This window comes from Anomaloglossus baeobatrachus, chromosome 5, assembly GCF_048569485.1.
Source record: "Anomaloglossus baeobatrachus isolate aAnoBae1 chromosome 5, aAnoBae1.hap1, whole genome shotgun sequence".
NCBI classification, from domain to species: domain Eukaryota; kingdom Metazoa; phylum Chordata; class Amphibia; order Anura; family Aromobatidae; genus Anomaloglossus; species Anomaloglossus baeobatrachus.
The window spans coordinates 22135365-22156867 of NC_134357.1; the positions used below are offsets into that span (position 1 = coordinate 22135365).

At 52.3% G+C, this 21503-nt stretch overlaps 1 protein-coding gene across 1 annotated transcript in view; it reads left to right on the plus strand.

The window, feature by feature from the left end:
- Positions 1–1919: 1919 nt before the first annotated feature.
- Positions 1920–21503, plus strand: part of LOC142312582 (transient receptor potential cation channel subfamily V member 6-like) — a 66748-nt gene continuing 47164 nt past the window's right edge. Inside the window, exons 1-2 of the mRNA XM_075351571.1 lie at positions 1920–2011; positions 5162–5259. Of these exons, the coding sequence (XP_075207686.1) occupies positions 1920–2011; positions 5162–5259 (190 nt within the window). The remainder of the gene's footprint in view (positions 2012–5161; positions 5260–21503) is intronic.

Consider the following 21503-nt stretch of genomic DNA (forward strand, 5'->3'; position numbering starts at 1 on the left):
TATGCTGTTTCCCTACAGGCTGAAGGAAGGGTTAAATGGAATCAGGAACATGGGCGTGGGGCCTTAGTGTGAGGGAGTGAACACAACTCCCTGAGTGTCTGCCCGGGGAGCACATGTATATTGTTGTTGGACTTTTGGTTTGTGTAATAAACCGTGTGCTGTGACCATTGGTGCCTGGATCCCGTGTCTTCTGCCGTGCAGCCGACCACGCTACCTCACAATATATATATCTATCATGCCATGTGGATAAAATAATCAAAATGCCAATGCTTTTAATACTTTTAATTCCCCACGCCTTTCCCCAAAATAATGGAATAAAAAGAGATCAGAAAGTTGTATTGACCTCAAAATGAAATGTTACCAATAAAAACTAAATTTCTTACCACAAACCACAGCTACAATTACTGTAAATTAAAAATAAAAAAAATGGTGAAAACAATTTTTTTTTCAAGGTATTTTTTTTCCTGTCTTTTACTACCAATCTATAAAATTATACTGAACCATAGAGTTCCCATGAAATGTTACGGCAACCTGAATGGTTGAAAAAAAAAATAAAAGATAAAAATAATATATATATATCACAGTATTGCTGTTTTCTTTTATTTTTTTAGGCTATGTGTGCACTTTGCGTTTTTTTCATGTGTTTCCGCAGCGTTTTCAACTGCAGCGTTTTAATGCAAAAATGCATGCATTTTGATTTTCAAGCAAAGTCTATGGGAAATAGGGCTTTCTTGTGCACATAATGCTGTAAAAACGCAGCATTTTAGGTGTAGAAAATGTGTCAAAATCTCTGCATTTAAAGAAGCAGCATGTCAATTGTTTTTTGCCATTTTGGCAGCGTTTTGCTAACATTGAAGTCAATAATGGAGTCTTTCAAGACGCATCCTAAATCAAAATCCCAGCGTTTTACATGCTTTATTAGAATGCATGCATTTTTGTCATTAAATTGAAGTAATGATGAGTCCCTTTACACACACATATAGTCCGACAATTAAATTAATGAAAAATAATATTTTAACGTTATTATAGCCATAAATTTTAGATTGCAGTTATCATTTTAATAAAATTAGCTATTTTGTGTATGATTTTAATCATGATATTTTTATTCATTTTTTTCCACTTTTTTCTTAGTGTTTGAATGTTAAAAATGTATTTAGTCGAGTATTTGTAATGAAATCGCATCTGACTTTAAGCAATGAAAAAGCATGTAAAATGCAGTAAAAACGTATGCGTATTTTTAGCGTTTCTGTGGTCCAAACAAAATTTGACAATTTCTGCCAGAGAATGCGTTTACAACTGCAAGTAACTCGACGCAACGTGCGCACATAGCCTTAATACGGCTGTGCGGTCAAAAAAATAAAGATGTTATTGCTCTTGAAAAATGTGGAAATAAAAATGAAAGTGCAATAACAAAAATATAATAATAAATGAAAAGCCGCCTGTTCCCTTGTAATGGAGGGGAGAGGGTTTAAAACTCTATTAACAGATTCGCCATTCAGGATCCCAGGAAAGCGGAGTAATGTGGAAACAGTAAGGTGCCTCCAGCTTTCTCAGGATCGTACACTGTCTGAATACAAGTTTAAAAACTTCACAAAAGAGCAAAAAAGAAAAAAATGTGACTTTTCTTTGTATTCTTGGATATTAGTGCGCTGACTTTATGTCCCCCTGATTGTCACCGTTTACATTCCTGCCATACACACGGACTCTGAGTCCGCGATCCGGCACAGCACGGGTTAATACAGAGGAGGAACAGGTCTGGTGAGGAGGGGGACTGGAATGAAGAAGACTCAGGTGAGACGCTGAAGAACCTGATGACTCCTCACAAGACCAGACCTCACTGATCAGGGATCATCACCATCTCTGTGTTTAAAGGGACAGCATTACAATGTGATCCCCTCCTGACCTGGGACCACAACAACATGTCTTATCCATTCCAAGAAAGGATACGCACCTGGGCTCCGAAATATGAGCTAACAGAGGAGGAGAAGACGGAGCTGATCCAGAGGAAACGGTACATGATGTGTGCGGTGAGAGCATGGGATTTTATTACTGATGAATGAGCACTGCCATGCTCGGGTGCTCAATACTCGTAACTAGTTTCCGGCATAGTAGTGCCCCCTCATCTCTAGTTATGAGTACCTGTCGAGGGCGGCGGGGCGCTGCGCTTACCACGCTCGGGTCCGGCGCTGCTGCTCGGTGGCTCGAGCGGTGGACCGGATCCGGGGGCTCGAGCAGCGCTCCTCGCCTGTGAGTGAAAGGGGTAGTTTGGTTTGGGGATTTGGTCCGTGACGCCACCCACGGGTTGTGGTAAGGTTGGGCACCACCGCTGCTGGTGACGGGGATGCCGGGAGCGATGGCAGGGAGCAGCTGGGATGTTGTTTTCCCCTCCGTGGGTAGGGGTTGGTGGTCCCGAGACCCGGTGAGATGACTGGGAGGCAGGGTTGGCAAGGTGCAGGGTCGCTTGGACTGCGCAGCGCGGTGCCGGATGGCACGGTAGTACTCACTCAGCCACAAATGGATGCAAAATCTCTGGTAAACCAAACGGCTGGATGGACGGGTCCCGCAGCCGGCTGCTGTGGCTTCTCCCGGACGGTTGGTGGTGGCTGCCTTTCCCTGCACCTGTGTGTATGTTCGGTCCCGATGGATTCCCACCGGTAACCCGCTCCCCAGCGTCTATATGTGCCGGAGGAGCCCTTTTGCCCGCAGGCTCTGGCCCTTGGAACTCTAGCTGTGGCGGTAGCTGTATTTCCTCTTGCTGGTTGGACGGTTGCCTTCAATCGGGTCTTGGCTGTTAGGAAACCCCTGGGGTTCCGGTCACTGACGGATTTGACCTATTTAACGGCGACTCCAAGCCTGGTCGGGGTCCGCAGGCCCTGCCGGTTTGTGCTGGCTTCACTTCGCTCCCCGGTTCGGCACCGGCGAGCCACCGCCCGTCCCCGGTCCTACGGTTCCACGTTGATCTGCCTCTCCTGCAGACGGCCACCACAGTCTGCCAACCTTGCTCTTGGTGCCTGGGCCACGTACCCGGACACCGAGTCAGTTTGCTCCTCTACTGCTACTTCACTCCTTCACTTCCCTAACCAAACTCTCTCTGATCTCAACTGACTTCCTTTTCCCGCCTCCAGGACTGTGAACTCCTCAGTGGGTGGGGCAAACCGCCTGGCTCCACCCCACCTGGTGTGGACATCAGCCCCTGGAGGGCGGCAACAAGGATTTTGTGTCTGGCTGATGTGCCTATCTCGGGGTGGGGGTGTATGTTATAGTACCTGTGACGACCTGGCTAGTCCAGGGCGCCACATACCGAGCACCCGAGCATGGTAGTGCTCACTCATCACTAGTTACAAGTACCGAGCACCCGAGCATGGTAGTGCTCACTCATTACTAGTTACAAGTACAGAGCACCCGAGCATGGTAGTGCTCGCTCATTACTAGTTACGAGTACCGAGCACCCGAGCATGGTAGTGCTCGCTCATTACTAGTTACGAGTACAGAGCACCCGAGCATGGTAGTGCTCGCTCATTACTAGTTACGAGTACTGAGAACCCGAGCATGGTAGTGCTCGCTCATCACTAGTTATAAGTGTGTGATATGGGAGGGTGGTTCTACGCCTCTTCCCTCCCTCACCATGACAGTTGTGACTCAGCTTTGGATAAAAGGACGCATTCAAAGTTATATAGTAAATGCCGCTCCCATATTCCTCCATATAGAATAATGCAGCCCCCATATAGTATTATGCAGCCACTATATTCTCCCATATAGTATTATGCAACCCCTATACCATTTAATGCACCCCCATACTCCTCTAGCCACGGTGTACTAACTGCTTAAATACATAAATAAATACTCCCCTCTCCTCCGTTCTCCCACTGCTCTGGTCTCTGTGCGAGCGTCCTGCACATCTCAGCACAGCAGCGCGCAGTAGTGAAGTCATCACGCTCCGCTGTGCTGAGACATCAGAGTGCAGGCACAGCAGAATGATGAGAGGGAGCGCTCCTCTTCCTGTTTCATCATTGCTTTCAATTTTACCGCCATCTGCAACTACATTTTGCCGCAGTTTGCCAAATTTATTTGACACATTTAGTAAAATTACATTTAAATAATTATATTGTGACTTTAAAATAGGGCATCACAAATTGTAGCAAAAGTGGCACGATAGCTACAACAATTGATGTTATCGCAGCCATTCGCAAAGTTCTAATAAATTATAAAATAATTCCATGAAGTGAAGGTCCACCGACATGATCGGACATTGATTTCTAATTCCACAGAGATATCGCAGCAGAAAAAGTCGATTTATGGTACCGTAGTGCTCGCTCAGCAGTGGTTACGTGTACCATATTTTAGTTCTGCTCTGATTGGACTTATCCTCCTTGTCTGCTGATCTCCGGTATCATCACAATGGAGCTGCCTCCTGTCACGCTGGGTGTGGGCTGAGACACCCAGCAAGTGGACTCCTGGGAATAAGGGCGGCTGACACACAAAGAGAGGGGGGTAACCAGGGGCTCATGCGCTGACCCTGACACTGAGGGCCCTGCGCTTACCGTCAAACTACAGGTACCTATAATGGTTAGGAGGTGTTGCCCGCCAACCTCCCCCTGTCTCCTAACCAGACCCTAGGGCTAAATCCCTCCACCACCAATCCACGGAGGGAAAAACAAACACAAAAATAAACAGCAAAAGGGGAAAAAGGAAAACCAACAACTTATCTCGAGAGGGAATCTTCAGAATATACAGCAACAGTAGTCTGAAGCCACATGCATTCCTGAGCAAGCAACTTCTCCAAGTGAAAAGTATAACGTGTACTGGAAGAGTGTGAGGCCCCACGTTATAAAGGCCCTTAATTACCAGCAGGAGGTAAGGCTCCTCCAACCTGGCAAGAAACAGAAGAAAAACCTAAATCAAGCCCTTAAAAGGACAGCGTCCATTAACGTCTGGACGATCGCCGGGCCCTTCTGCACCTGGTCCCAGCAGCAGCACTTGAAGGTCCAGACACATCAGTGACACCTCCCTGCCCCTTCCCCATGCTTTACACTGCAGCTCAGTTTAGCTGCTCATGTTTATTACATAATCCTTCCATCCCTGTAGACTGGGAGTTTGAATATTTCTATAGTTCATGGTGAAATTAGTCTGATCTTTCCCATATATTTTTTTTTTTTTTAAGGATTCAGGACATTCCACTTCTTCGAGCAGCAAAGGAAAATGATATTCGACGACTAAAGGAACTTCTAGAGGATGAGAGTTGTGATCCATTCCAGAGAGGTGAGTGACCGAGGAATGACGTAAGAATGGGAATGTGTATGTGGCCTACAGGATACATCTTACCTGGACCTGCAATATCTGCTTCTGTCACCAACTGCCCCCATACTCCTCCTGCGGGACTCGCTGGTGATGGAGATATCATGGCTAGTACCACTAGATATTCTGACACTGTATAGCCAGGGATACTGGTGTGAATGCCACTCAGTCAAGCAGAATGGGTGAGTGCTGTCCAGTGTGACGCCCTGGACCCCAGGGGTCACAGGTAATAACACCCACCACATTACACACACACCCCCATCCCCTGTGAGGACACACCCGCCACCCGAAAGGGTGACCTGATGCCTCCCTTAGGGCCAGTAGGACACACCAGGTGGGCGGAGTCAGGCGGAGCGGTACGCCCACCGAGGAGACTACTGTCCTGGGGCAGGAAATACAAACAGAACAGTTTTGAGAGTGACAGTGAGAGGAGTGGAGTTGCAGAGCTGTCAAGAGACCCGGGTAGGAGCCTGGGACCCTTGAACCATCAGGCAGGCAGACGGTGGTGGCCATCTGCAGGAGTATCGGTACAGCAACCGGCGGAACCGTAGGGACCGGGCCTGTGTTGGAGCCCGCCGGCCCTGAACCGAGGAGTCAACCGTGTACCGGAGCACCAGAAACCGGGTACTCCGACCACGTCCTAGCTTAGAAGCCACTGAGTTTAGGCAAATTGACTGATTGCTGGCTGGACCTCACGGGTTCATCCACACCCAAAGTCCCGAAAGAAGGTAAAAGCCCACCGATTCCGGGTGAGTGCCACCGCCAAGGGCCAAACACCCGACGGGCCAGCGCCTGCGGGCAACGGAGGGCTCCTCTGGCAGCTCAACGCCGGGGAGCGGGCTACTACTGTCCTGGCAGGGGAGCCGAAAAATAACACAAGAGGTGCAAGGGAAAGGGGCCACCATCAACCTCACGGGGGACACTAGCAGCCGGCTGCAGGACCCGACCATACCCGAATTTTGGTTTACCAGTGACTCTGAGTGGGAATTAATCATGAGTACACCAGTGCCATCCGGGCACGACACTGCACCCCGACAACAACACCGTCGCCAGCAGTCTTCCCCCACCGGGCCCCGGGACACACCGCCCCTAACCACGGAGGGGCTAACATCTAGGCTGCGGCCGCAACACAGATCCCGGACGAGCCCACCTTCACTCCAGCCGCAGCGGTGGTGCATCCCGTCACCACGACCCGTGGGTGGCGTCACGACCCGTAGGACGACAGCACGGCCCACCCGGCTGCGCGCCTTGTCCCACACCACCACCCCCCCCACTGCCTCCCCTTTAACAGACTGACGTGGCCCCCTGCCACCGACAACTCGCGGCCGGGCCCCTCTCAGGGCGATACACCAGCAGCTCAACATGAGTAATCTGCTCCCTGTTGTGGCCAATGGGACAGCGCAACACCCTACTTAAACTCTGGGAGTTAACGGGTCTTGTGCTTGGTTATCTCCTGGTGCCATTTTTCTTTTGCAATCGTCCTACATCTGTCCCCCCTAAACTGACCATGGCTCCTAGTGTCCAATCAGGGTTGTTCCCCTGACTATAGTATTGCCTTCTGATTTTGCCACTGGTTCTGTTCCTTTAGTTACTGATCTAGCTTGTCTAACTCCTTGTCTCAGGCTCGCTCCTCCAGCCAGCAGCTACTTCATGGATACAACCCCGAGGACCCCACTGTAAATCCTTATTCCTGTATAGGGATTAAAGGACGAAGGCTGAGGATCTTGTGGGACCGGATGAACAGATTGGCTCGTTTTGGCTATCCAACATAGCCTTTTTGTGAGCTGCCAGCCACAGGCCGACTATACAGCTAGATCTCATATGCATATGAATGTCTTCATACCCTCCTCCTTAAGGCCTCTTTCACACGTCCGTGAAAAACACGCATGTTTTTTACAGATGTGTTAAAGGTGCGTATTGCCCTTCGTGAGCTGTGTGTATGGCACACGTGTGTTCTCCGTGTGTTATCCGTGATAACACACAGAGAACGGGAACTTTCTGCTCACCTGTCCCTGGTGTTGCTGTCCGTGGTGTCAACGGTCCTGCCGACTATCCTGCTGCTGCTGCTTCCGGCCGCAGTGAAGTGAATATGCAATGAGCATAATGAGCGGCGGTCGGCAGCAAGTGACAGCAGCGGCAGAGACAGGAGGGCTGGAGAAGGTGAGTAAAGTTGTTGTGTTTTTTTTTTTTTTTTTCTTCTTTCTCAGACGTGTGTTTTTTCTGGTGCGTGTCACACGGAACACCTCCGTGTGGTCCGTTTTGCGTTCCGTGTGACACCCGTGGAGCCGGAGAAAAACAGACATGTCTACGTGTGGAGCACACGGGCACATGTGTGCTCCACACGGTCCATAGCAGAACAGGCACGTGATCGCAGACCCATTGTTTTTTAATGGGTCTACGTGTGCTCGTGTCTCCGGTACGTGAGAAAACGGACCAAACACATACCGGAGACACGGACGTGTGAAAGAGGCCTAAGACATGTTACAATTCTAAAGTTCTAAAAAGTCACAATTTCTAAAGTTTTGATATTTTCTTGCATAGTATGGCAAAACCTTCATCACATATGGCGATGTATCACCACCTAATGAGCTGATTGCCTCTGGGGGTCACACGCTCAGTTTCTCTCCCCACAACCAGGTCTTTGCATAATGACCCTGCTCCCCGCAGAGGAACCAATATCCCGCTTGTCAGGACAGGAGCAGAGACTGTCCAGTATAGCTGATAGTACTCCTTCTAAAAAGGGTGGGAGGAGAAAGAAGAGACTATACTTCCGACTTCCAGAGGTGGAAGGAGACTTATTCCGCCCAATGCCTGCTTCCAAATAGAAGCAGAAATTTGTGGAAGTGGTAATTTTATGCAAAAAAAAAACTGTTAGCAAATTGATTCATAAATAATAATAATAAATGGTAAATCCAATTTTATGTGAAATTGATAATAAATAAAGAAATACATTATCAATTTCACATAAAATTGGATTTACCAGAATCCAAATTGTTCTGGATTGGAGTCTTTGGAATCCATCAAAATGGAGAGGAAATGGTCAACAGTTTACTGGATCACTTGTAGGGCTAAGAAGGCATTACAAAAAACCTTGTACTCGCCTGCCCTTCACCTGTGCTGCTGTACCTCCCCGGTGTTGGTTGGGCTGCTCGGATCCGGGATCATGGCTCGAGGGGGGTTGTCTAGACCCGGCTTGGCGGACACTTTGATCCATAAAAGGGGGGTATTTACAGGTGAGAAGCTCGTGACGCCACCTGTGGGTTGCGGTAATGGGAGTACCGCCGCTGCTGTAAGGAGTACTGGGGCAGATGGGGTTAAGCAGCCTGATGTTAGTCCCTCCACAGGTAGGGATGGCCCCAGGCTCTGGGGTATTTGGTGGATTTGGGGAGGCAGGGTGCAGGGATCAGGGTACTCCCTGTGGTAGTCGTGGTGCTGGATGAGGATTATAAAGTACCGTAGACACTCACACTGCTGTAAACCAAAGTCTCTGTGTACCACTGCCACTGCGGGGAGCCCGTCCAGGTGTCCGCTCCCACCGGAGTCACTTGGTAATCTGGACCCTGCCTCCGTGCACAGTTTGGTTGTCTGTTTGTGGCCCCTTGGCTTGAAGCTGTTGGGGCCCCGCTCACTATGTGTAGTGTAGCTGTGCTCTTGATGGCTGGCACTTGGGATTTCAGTGGGTTGCTTTATCTGGGAAACCCTATCCCTCGCGTTGTGCTGATGCCTTCAATCTCTGAGGGAAATTCGTGAAGATACTCTCCCTCCCAGGTTAATTATCAGGATGTTGAATCGGTTCCTGACCTAGGGTCCTGTACCCTGTCGTGCTCGGTACCGGTCTGCTTATTGGGCTTTCTGATGCCGACAGTCCTCCAAGACTATGTCTGTCGCACCCTTGTCCAATGTCAGTGCTACCGGTCCACGACTCCTCTGATCCTGGACCACCGTCTGCCACTCAACCTCGGTCTAGCTCCCCAGGAGCTACCACTCCAGCTCCTCACTCTTTGAGGGCTCTCACTTCACTGTCTTGGTCCCTCCCCCAGTCTGCCTGACCCCTAGGTGGGTGGCCCTATTCCAGCTTGACCAACCCACTGGTGTTCTGACAGGTCATGATGTGAGGTGTGGTTGGGATTTGTGGTGCTGATGGAGGTGACACAGATTGTTGGGAACCTGGAACCATGGGGGGTAGGTCCTGCACCCTAGGGAAAGGCTGCAGTTCCCTGTAGCACCCTGATATAGTCAGGGGTGCTACACTGCTACCGCAGTCTCTGCTGTGTCCTCCCTGGATTCCCTCCAGTCACTCCTTGGTTTTCGGATCTTCCGGCAATTACTAGTCTACACAGTCTTATAGGATGTGACCACCGGCACTAGCCAACTGTCTAATATTAGAAGAGCAAAGAGTGACCGGAGGGATCGAGCGCAGCGGACCCACTGGGGAACTGCGGGGGCCGGACATGGACAGGTGATCACACGCTTGTATTATTTATTCACTCCATCCTGCTATTTGAGACCTCGGAGCATAAAACATCTTTCAGTTTTGAGTTGGACAAAAACATTTTTTTTTTTTTTTTAAATCAAATCTGCTGGTGAGTTACAAGTAATCTGCCCTCAGCAAATTTTGTGAAATTCGCTCATCTGTCCCCCCCCCCCCAAAAAACAAAACAAAACCGCATTTCTGAATTTTTGTATGACCATGATTAATGGAATAATCCCTTTAATTTCTCCTGTAGCAGCAACAGCTGATTGGATCAATCAATTTAATTGATTTTGGGGGCGAAGGTTTTGTTTATATTTCTGTTAGAGGGAGGGGATTCCTGTTTGTTAAAATAATCTCTCAGCGTTGGGCAGATGACAAGCCGTCACACTACCAGGACCCGCCAGTGTTCTGCAATAATCTGTGTTACCCAGGCTAAAAGTCCTCCATTGCTCTGCAGCGCCCCCAAAGTATCATGCTAGGTATGGGGAAGTACAGGGAAAGGAAACTCTGTGTCTAGGGAAGGGGGAGATAAAAAAAAAAAAAAACTATCCTCAGGTTTTTGTGTTTAAATGTATTTATTTTTTTCTTAAATATCCCAACCTGTATAAACCAAAAATGAAATCTTGGAATTTTCAAACTTGGCACTGGGTTTTCTTTGGACTCCTGTCCTTGCAGGAAATGCACATGTACATTGTCAGCAATGAACAGGCTCTAACCCTATATTAATTATTTAAGCATCTAAAGTGCATGTGCAAAGGTCAATGAAAGAAGGGCAGTGAGCCCCATAGGGGTGAACAGGCCCATGACGATCGGGAGGGTGCAGGGTAGTAAGGAGTTAAAGGTTTTGGTTAGGATGGGGGAGGTAGATGGGGGCATAGGATTGGTGGATGGTACTGGAGGGGGTATTGGAGGAGAGCAAGGAAGGGGTGGGGGTGTAGTAGGAGGTATAAAGGGGGTGTAAAATGTGTTACCTCCCCTTTCGTCGCTGTGAACTTTGTGCCCCAGGACGTCCGTGCTGCATCCCCCTGTGATGGCTGACATGGCCGCTTTGATGGACTTGGTTCGTGGGGCATCGGAGGTCCTGGGTGTGGACGTGCTGCGGGAGCAGCTGGCGGCGGTGTGCGGTGCTGGAGCAGTGATGCCTGCTGCTCCTGCGCCCGGGCCTGTCCTACGTGCTCGGCGGTCGCGGCCGCCGGTGCGCTACTCCCCCCGGTGGGGGGGGGAGCAGGAGATCAAGGAGCCCCTTCTGGGACCCTCCGGCACGAGGGAGCCCCGCATCTGCTGCTGTGGAGCTGCCGGCCACCGGGAGGAACCCTCGCCGGAGATCCCGCGGGTCGGAGGTGGGCGGAGCTTCGGCGAGGCCTACTTCCGGTCCGCAGCCTGCAAGGCCCCGGACCAGAGTAGCGGCAGCCCCCGGTGATGTGCGGGCCGGGGGTGGAGCCCAGCGTCCCGGATTAGCGGCGGAGACTCCCTGCAGGCAGCAGGGGAGCGACTCAGGACGGGCAGCAGATGTGGAGCGCGGCGGCAGACAGAGACGAGCGGGGGAGGAGTATGGTGGCCCGGCGTGCCTGCTGCGGTCCCGGATTACGGTCACCTCCGGCGATGATCGTGCTGGGGGGGGTTCCCAGCGTGTGTCAGAGGCAGGATGGCTTTCCCGCAGTCGGCAGGGAGGGAGCCCACTGAGCGGGGAGGACACAGCAGCGGCGCAGCAGTTACACCGGAGACCGTCAGGGATGGACGGTGGTACGGCGCCACGTCGCGCCAAAAGACTGAGGTCCAGTAGGAGACGCCCGGAGGAGCGGGGTGCGGTGACCGTGGGGGTCGACGGCCGCCAGGTGCGGGCTGTCCCCTCGCTGGTCCCCCCCTGTGGCCTGCAGCGGCAGTTAGGACTCCGGAGAGGAAGAAGGGTCGATGGCAGCGACAGGTCGGACGGAGCGGCAGCAGGAAGATCGTGGCATGGCTGTGCCGACGTCGGTTCAACGGCAGCCTGGTGAGCGGACGACAGAAATGTTTAATGCTGTGGGTAGTGCGGGCGGGGGTTCCTCCGCGGGAAGCGTTACGCAGGGGGCGAGTGCAGTCGGACAGTCTTGTTTACCGGGCCCGGAGTTTTGGGGGCAGCTTTTGGGGGTGTTGCAGGGGTTGTCGGCGGAACGGGTTAGTCGGATTGGGCCTGAGGCTCCGGTGGGGGCGTGGGTGGGCCCCTCGGAGGTGGTGCAGACAGAGGCGCCGGTGCGCGAGGTTGCGGCGCAGGACCCTACCTCGGCGGTAGGTGCAGGACAGGCGGCCAGTGGGGCGACTGACATGGGTGCGAGTAAGGAGGTGGAAAAGGAAAAAGAAAAGGAGGATGAGGTTGTGCGGTTGGATGATAGGGCGCGGAGTGAAATTTATGTGTATTTTGAAAGTCAGTTAGGGGTCCATTTGAAAAAGGAGGTGAGGGAAAAGATTTGGAAAGGGGAGTATGTGGAAATTTTTTCCCTGCTTCCCTTGGAGAAGTTTAATTTGGATAAGGTGAAACCCAGTGATACAAAAAAGGAGAAAGAGGACGAAGAAAAACGAAGGTATAGGTTGATCCCGAGGACGTTTACTAACTGGCTACAGGCCTTTGCGATCTTAGCCAGTGTGATCGGGGAAAAGGAGCCGGAGCATTGTTCCGCCCTATTTGGATATATGGACGCGATAGGGGAGGCGTATAGAGTATACGGCGGTTTAGGGTGGTTAAGATATGACGAGCAGTTCCGGCAACGGAAGGCTCTGCGGCCTGGTGTCCAGTGGGGTCACAAAGATATTTCTTTGTGGATGCGGTTAATGACGGCTCCGGCTCAGCCCTTTCGAGGGGGTGCCGGGAGCCCGGGTGCGAGCGGCGGGTCCCCGGCTGGACAGAAAAAGGGGGCTTGTTGGCAATATAACGAGGGACAGTGTAAGTTCGGGGCCTCATGTCGATTCAAACATGAGTGTTCCGGATGTGGAGGTTCCCACTCCTTGGCCAGGTGCTTCAAGAAAGGAAAGGGAAAGGCGGGGGAGGGGTCTGGAAAAAGGGTGGACGCCAGTGAGGGTAGAGGCGATGCTTCCCTATTTAAATAGATACCCAGATGTTCGGGCGGCAGAGTTGTTGGCACGTGGTTTTACGGAGGCTTTTCGGATTCCGTTTGAATCTGAGGTGCCGGTGTTTCGCCCGGGGAATTTGAGGTCCGCGAAAGAGCATCCGGAGGTGGTGAAGGAAAAGCTGCAAAAGGAGGTGGAGTTGGGGAGGATGGCGGGCCCATTCCAGGACCCGCCATTCTCCAACCTAAGGATTTCCCCCCTTGGGGTGGTACCCAAGAAGGAGCCGAACAAATTTCGGCTCATTCATCATTTATCTTATCCGACGGGACTGTCGGTGAATGATGGGATATCACCAGAGTTGTCGGCGTTATGTTATGTATCGTTCGATAACGCCTTGGAGTTGGTAAGGGTTGCGGGGCGGGGGGCCCTGATGGCAAAGGCGGATGTAGAAGCAGCTTTTCGTTTACTCCCGGCGCATCCAGAGAGCCTTCATCTCTTAGGGTGTATGTGGGATGGTGATTACTATGTGGATCGCTGCCTGCCGATGGGCTGTTCCATTTCGTGTGCTTATTTTGAGGCATTCAGTACTTTTGTGGAATGGGTAGTCAAGGATGTGGCAGGAGTCCATTCAGTGATTCACTATTTGGATGATTTCTTTTGCGTTGGTCCGGCGGGCTCTTCGGTTTGCTCCTTGTTGTTGTTTACGTTAGAGCGGATCGCGCGGAGTCTAGGTATTCCGTTGGCAAAAGAAAAAACGGAAGGGCCGGTGACGGCTCTATGTTTCTTAGGTATTGAAATTGATACATTGGCGATGGAATGCCGGTTGCCGGAAGGGAAGCTTATGGATTTGAAGGCGTCGGTGCGGTTTTTGTCTCAGGCCAAGAAGGTGCGGTTGCGGGATTTGCAGTCAGTGCTCGGGAAATTGAATTTCGCTTGTCGCATTATGCCGATGGGGCGGATATTTAATAGGAGACTGGCGAGCGCAACCGCGGGGGTGAAAGCTCCAAATCACTTTGTCAGAGTGACCAAAGTGATGAAGGGGGATTTGTTGGTTTGGGAGGAGTTCTTGGACTGGTACAACGGTCGGACCCTTTGGATGAGCGAGGCGTTGTCCAATAGCCAGCTGGAATTGTATACTGATGCGGCTGGCGCGACAGGTTTTGGAGCAATTTTTCAGACGCGCTGGTGTGTGGGAAAGTGGCCATGGCTTTGGGTGGAAACAGGTTTGGTAAGGAATTTGGCGCTGCTGGAATTGTTTCCCATTATTGTGGCGGTGGAGTTGTGGGGCCCCATTTTTTCCGGAAGAAGGGTTTGCATGCATTGTGACAACATGGCGGTGGTGCATTCCATCAATGCACTGTCGGCAAAATCCCCGCCGGTTGTGGGGTATTTAAGGCATCTGGTGTTGCGTTGCTTGGAGTTAAACATTTGCGTTGTGGCTCGGCATGTGCCAGGGGTTCGAAACGAGGTGGCTGACGCGCTATCACGGTTTCAGTTTTGCAGGTTCAGGACGCTGGTGCCGGGAGCGGACGCGGATGGAGAACCTTGCCCGGAATGGCTGTGGGGCCTGGCATCGGTATAGCATTTGAGGGAAATAGGAGATCGGTGTCTGAGGCTACTTGGTGCCAATATCAGGCGGTGTGGAAGGAATGGGCATAGTTGGAAAGAGGGGACTTCATGGAGTCGGGTTACAAGGGCCGAGTGTTGGGGGTCCTGATGTTAATTAGTGGGGACTTTTCGGCAGGTCGGTCCATTTCGGTGATTGGTTGCCAGTTGGCGGCGTTGGCCTTCTTGTTTCAGATGCAAGGGGTTCGGGACGCGACTAAGGATTTTCTGGTGTGGCAGGCAATGAAGGGTTTTCGCAAAGGGGCCCAGTCGCGTGACATGAGGCGGCCGGTGTCATTGCCATTGTTGGTTCGTTTAGTGGGGTGTTTAGGGGAGTTGTGTTCGTCTCCTTATGAGCGGGTGTTGTTTTCGGTAGCTTTTGTATTGGCGTTTTTTGGGGCCTTTCGCATTGGTGAATTGGTCAGCCCGACTAAGCAAGCGATGGGTGGTTTGCTGATGGAGGATGTAATGCTGGGGGAGGATAGAGTGGAATGTTGGCTTTGTTTTTCGAAGACGGATCAGAGGGGCCGGGGGCGCTTAGTAGTGTTGTTTGCTTTACCGGGGCACCAGTTGTGCCCGGTGGTACAAGTTTCAGAGTTTTTAAGGGTGCGCGGTGGTTGCCCCGGCGTTTTCCTTAGGCATGCGGACGGATTGGCTTTGTCGCGTTACCAATTCAATGCGGTGCAGAAGATGGCTTTAGCACGGGTGGGGGAGGAGCCAAGTGAGTACGGGTCTCACTCCTTCCGGATTGGGGCGGCAACGGAAGCCGCTAGGTGGGGTTTGAGTGAAGATTGTATCCGGCGGATTGGGAGGTGGGAGTCTTCCAGGTTTCACTTGTACATTAGGCCTCACTTGGTAAGGTGATGGTTCGAGGGTGGGGGATTCCTTGTTAGCGTTTTGATTTTGGTATGTGATAATTTTCTTGTTCTGTTGCTGTTTTTATTCGTGGTCTTTGTATTTTGTAGGTCCATGCCTTGTGTGGATCCTCGGGCACTCCTATGTGTATTGGGGAGCGTTGCGGGCGGATGTTCGTCGCGACGGTCGGCAGCTTGGAGTGGCGGTGACGGAAGCCCGAGTAAAGTGGCTTGGAATTCGGAGCATGACCTGGGGTAGAGTGCGCCCCAAGGTGGCTTATTATAGCCGCATGGATCGAGACCCGGATGTGTTGATTTTACATGTGGGGGGGAATGATTTGGGAGTAAGGTCGGTGAGAGAATTAAAAAGGGACATAAAGCTGGACCTGTTACATTTGTGGAGGGCGTTCCCGGGCATTGTTATTGTGTGGTCGGATATCATAGCTCGGTCGCAGTGGCGTTTTGGTAGGTCGGTGGACCGTATCAACAGGGCTCGGAGCAAATTAAACCGGGCAATTGGCAGGTTTGTGGCGCGGAATGGTGGTTTGGTGGTGCGGCACAGAGAACTGGAGGAGTCCACGGAACAGTACTTAAGGCGAGATGGGGTCCATCTGTAAGGGGTAGTCGGACCCCCGAACCGGGAAAGAGAATCCCCCCCTGAAGATGCCACAGGAGTATGGTGGCACATTGTACCATGTTATGTGTTATGTACGGTTCTCCCCCCCCCCTAGGTGCCAGTGTAGTGAGTGGTTCCCCTGGTAACAGTGACAGGGAAGGAAGGGGCAGGGCAGCCTAGGAGGGAAGAGAAGGGGGGTTGGGCTCTGAATGCAGAGCAGTGTGCTGTGAGATGTAACAGGAGAGAGCTGAGGAGAAGTGCCAGGGCAGAGTGCAGGAGTGGGTGCTGTGGCAGTGGAGCGAAGAAGTTGGAGCTAATCCGGAGCCGGTAGTGAGTACTGGAGCCGTCCCCTAGTTCAATACAAATCCCTGGGAAAGGGCTGGACTAAAATCGGGATAGGAGTACCACTGCTAGGGGGATAACAATTGGCCCCTGCAGGCAAAGGAAAGTGCCCGTAGAGAAAAAGGAAACCGTTTTCGTAGAAAAGGACTTGTAACTTGTAACGTACTAAAGCAGGGGTGGGGAACCTTTTTACTGCCGGGGGCCATTTGGAATTTCCTACTAACCTTTGGGGGCCGCACAACATTATCAACTTGCAAAATTTGGTCAAACGATTAATTAACTCACCCTTACTGTGGAGGCAGGAGCTGCTTCTGTTTGGTGTGACTGTGTGTTCGGTGATATTGATCATTTTGTTTCTCACAGCTGCTTTTCCAGGTTTGTCTCGGTCTGGAGATGCTGGGGGCATATAGATCACAGGAGGGGCTGGGGCATATACATCACAGGAGGGGCTGGGGTGCATAAATTACAGGAGACACTGGGAGTACACATCACAGGAGGGGCTGGGGCATATGCATCACAGGAGGGGGGCATGGACAGCCTTGGCTGTGGCACAGACTGCACTAGGTGGCTGCACGGACTGCACTAGGTGGCTGCACGGACTGCACTAGGTGGCTGCACGGACTGCACTAGGTGGCTGCACGGACTGCACTAGGTGGCTGCACGGACTGCACTAGGTGGCTGCACGGACTGCACTAGGTGGCAGCACGGACTGCACTAGGTGGCAGCACGGACTGCACTAGGTGGCAGCACGGACAGCACTAGGTGGCAGCACGGACAGCACTAGGTGGCAGCACGGACAGCACTAGGTGGCATCACTAGGGAGACACAGAGAAGTCTGGGGGAGCATAGACATCAACAGGAGGGCACAGACTGGGGGGCATAGAAAGCAGTGGGAGGGTACAGACAGCAGTAGCAAGTTCAGAGCACTGGGGGGTACATAGTACTGAGGGGTGGCACACAGAACTGGGGAGCACGGACAGCATAAGGGGGCACAGACTGCACTAGGTGGCGGCACGGACTGCACTAGGTGGCGGCACGGACTGCACTAGGTGGCGGCACGGACTGCACTAGGTGGCGGCACGGACTGCACTAGGTGGCAGCACGGACTGCACTAGGTGGCAGCACGGACTGCACTAGGTGGCAGCACGGACTGCACTAGGTGGCAGCACGGACTGCACTAGGTGGCAGCACGGACTGCACTAGGTGGCAGCACGGACTGCACTAGGGAGACACAGAAGTCTGGGGGAGCATAGACATCAACAGGAGGGCACAGACTGGGGGGCATAGAAAGCAGTGGGAGGGTACAGACAGCAGTAGCAAGTTCAGAGCACTGGGGGGTACATAGTACTGAGGGGTGGCACACAGCACTGGGGAGCACGGACAGCATAAGGGGGCACAGACAGCACTGACCGTGGCATGGACAGCACTGGTGGCAGCATGGACAGCATTAGGTAGTGCGGACAGCACTGGGGGGGCATAGACATCACCCAAGGGGTATAGACATTACTAGGGGAGCACACACAGTACTAAGGGGTACACACTGTACTAGGGGTGTACTCAACATTAGGGGGTACACACTGCAGTAGGGGGTACACACTGCAGTAGGGGGTACACACTGCAGTAGGGGGTACACACAGCATTAGGGGGTACACACAGCACTGGGGGGGTACACAGCACTGGGGGGTACACACAGCATTAGGGGATACACAGCATTAGGGGGTACACAGCACGAGGGAGTACACAGCACTTAGCGGGGGGGGGTAGCGATGGGTTGCGTACTCACAGTGAGGGGGAGGAGGAGTCACGCAGACAGCAGGTCCGGGAGGCTGGTAAATCTGCTGCAGCTCTTCTGTAACATATCGCAGCGTGCTGCTTACCCCGCCCACCAGAGCAGAGAGCACACTAGCACAGGCCGGGGTTAGAATGTATGGGCTGCAGTCAGGTCCTGGAAGTCAGGATCTGGATAGAGCCCGTACATTCTAACATCTACCCTCAAGGCATCAGGCAGTGAGATTTAAAGGGCCGGCAGCCGGGAAAAGCGCGGCTGCTGCCAGAGCACAGCGGTCCCTGGGAATGTGCCTGGGGGCCGCATAAAAAGTCGTGACGGGCCGTATACGGCCCGCGGGCCGGAGGTTCCCCACCCCTGTACTAAAGTAAGACTGCTGCAAATAGAAAGATGGAAGCTTTGTTTAATAAAACGGTGTTTGGTTTACCCGCTGCCTGCAATTGTCTCTTTCCTGAAAGTGAAGAAGGAGCTGGAGAGCACAGAAAGAACGCTGTCATGAATGGGCCCCATGCATCCACACTCTGCCCCAACAACACACCTGTTTTGCAAGTAACGGCCGGGCCGGGGTTCAGCCTGCGGCCCACAAGGCGAGGGGACCCGACTACACCCCCTGAGGCGCCCCCTGCCCCCGTTACATTCTGGCGTAGTCGGCAGGATCGGGCTCGCATGCGAGAGACCCCGACCAGAAACTGTGAAGATGACCAAGTGGTGCCTGATGTGCTGTACGGGCCACAAAACGGCGGCAAGATGGCGACCGTCTTCATGGGTTTACTTAAGGCGCGAAAATTTGGCGCCAAACGAAAAGTGCTGGGCTGGCCTGGGCGGAGGAAGAAGCCCAGAGTGAGCAGAGTGCACCGCCCAAAGAGGGGAGGTACCGGCCCCAAGAAGCTGCAGAGGTCCGGAGATGTGGGCGGCGCTGCAAGAAACAGAAGGCATCGCCAGCACAGCATGGACCCGGTGAGTGAAGCCGGGGGCGGAGTTTGGGCCGAATCGGAGAAAGAAGTACCGGAGCCACAGCCATGTTATGAGCCGTTCCACAGGCTACCCTGCTTACCTGGACAATCCCTCTCCGAATCTGTGAGGGCCCAGCGGGCTGAATGGCTGCGTGCATACCACCCAGCGTGAGGGTTAATCATCCGGAAGAAAAAGATCTGTTTGTTGTCGAAAGCCGGTACTGTTGGAAGCCGGTGAGTGTTTATGGTTAAAGCTACGTTAAAAGAACTGAACCCGGGAATAGAAGAATGCAGGGACTATGCATGGACTTCTCCCGCGACTGTTAAGTAAAGAACCCTTTTGTTTCTGTTGGTCGCGGCTCATCTAAGACCGGGAGCGCTTGAGGAGAGCCTCCGGGCAGAAGATCAGCCAAGACCGGGAGCTCCCCTGGAGGGACTCCGGGCACCGGACTTGTGTGCCAATCTGGTGTGCTTTGATACGTTAGTTTTAAAATGTTTTTTTATTGATAAGAAAGAAAAAGAATACTGCTGAAGAAACGTGTGTGCGTTTTCTATATGCGTTGTCTTGCAGGTGCGGAACCTCGCCAGGAGGCTGAGGTTAAAGAGGGGAGGAATGTAAGGGGTAGTCGGACCCCCGAACCGGGAAAGAGAATCCCCCCCTGAAGACGCCACAGGAGTATGGTGGCACATTTGTACAATGTTGTGTGTTATGTACGGTTCTCCCCCCCCCCTAGGTGCCAGTGTAGTGAGTGGTTCCCCTGGTAACAGTGACAGGAAAGGAAGGGGCAGGGCAGCCTAGGAGGGAAGAGAAGGGGGGTTGGGCTCTGAATGCAGAGCAGTGTGCTGTGAGATGTAACAGGAGAGTAAGCTGAGGAGAAGTGCCGGGGCAGAGTGCAGGAGTGGGTGCTGTGGCAGTGGAGCGAAGAAGTTGGAGCTAATCCGGAGCTGGTAGTGAGTACTGGAGCCGTCCCCTAGTTCAATACAAATCCCTGGGAAAGGGCTGGACTAAAATCGGGATAGGAGTACCACTGCTAGGGGGATAACAATTGGCCCCTGCAGGCAAAGGAAAGTGCCCGTAGAGAAAAAGGAAACCGTTTTCGTAGAAAAGGACTTGTAACTTGTAACGTACTAAAGTAAGACTGCTGCAAACAGAAAGATGGAAGCTTTGTTTAATAAAACGGTGTTTGGTTTACCCGCTGCCTGCAATTGTCTCTTTCCTGAAAGTGAAGAAGGAGCTGGAGAGCACAGAAAGAACGCTGTCATGAATGGGCCCCATGCATCCACACTCTGCCCCAACAACACACCTGCTTTGCAAGTGACGGCCGGGCCGGGGTTCAGCCTGCGGCCCACAAGGCGAGGGGACCCAACTACACCCCCTGAGGCGCCCCCTGCCCCCGTTACCCATCTTACGGACGTGGGTTTAGATTTGTGGATGTTGGGATTGAGGGATGGTCTGGAGCAAGCGCTGGAGGTGTGGAGGGCCCGGGCCAAGTAAGGTGTCACGTGGCCGGTCTGTGGCGGGGTGATAGGTCCGTCTGAGAGGTTGGGAGTACCGACAGTCGGTTTGTTGGTACGAAGTCGCTCAAGGGGAGTGGCTTTGGAGTGGATGGGAACTTGTGGGCGGAGGTCCTGCAGGTTCTGGGTGGGGGTAATTAACGATGGAACGTTATTACCCCTCACCTCGGGCCGGTTGGTCATGGCCGAGGTGGTCCTCTGGGCCGGTTGGAGGTTACGGCCGGGGGGTTAGGAATGATGGTTTCCCTTTCGGATGGATCTATCGGTGGTTTTGGTTATAAGGGGGGTATATATGTATAAGGTTATGTTTAACAATGGGTGGCATGTTTGAGCCACGACTTTGGTATACATATATACGGTTAAAATAAAGCTGTGGCCATTCCTGCAATAAAGTCGTGGTTATCGTCTTTATTTAAGTAAATATGGTACGGGGTGTGGAACCTGGTAACCCGCCTATCCCTTATAGATGCGTCAAGGCATGGAGGAAGGGGGAGGGTAGATTTGGCTGTGACATTGCCTGTTGAAAATGATGGATTCTGTTTTTTCAGCTGTGTGCAGAGTTATGATGACTGCAAAAAAGTCGTCCCTGAAGGGACTGGAAGAGTGAGTCTTAAATAATCCCACTTGCCAGTGTGAACATTGCAAGATTACAAATTTTTCTTTTTTTAATAAAAAAAAAATTGCCCCCAAAAAATATGCAACTCAAACACCTGACTTCAGCAATTGATCCGCTTCTGCAGATGGCATCTCTTTTGTTTCTTACTCAGATTAACATCCAACACAGCTCCCACCTTACCGTGAGGTTGAGGCCTCCCCCAACACAAGATCTTCCTACATCTACGCTGGTGCACTTTCCCTCATCTACAGTGGTGCTCCATTTCCCCCCGTCTACAGTGGTGCTCCTTTCCCCCCCAACCTACAGTGGTGCTCCTTTCCCCCCCCAACCTACAGTGGTGCTCCTTTCCCCTGCCAACCTACAGTGGTGCTCCTTTCCCCCCAACCTACAGTGGTGCTCCTTTCC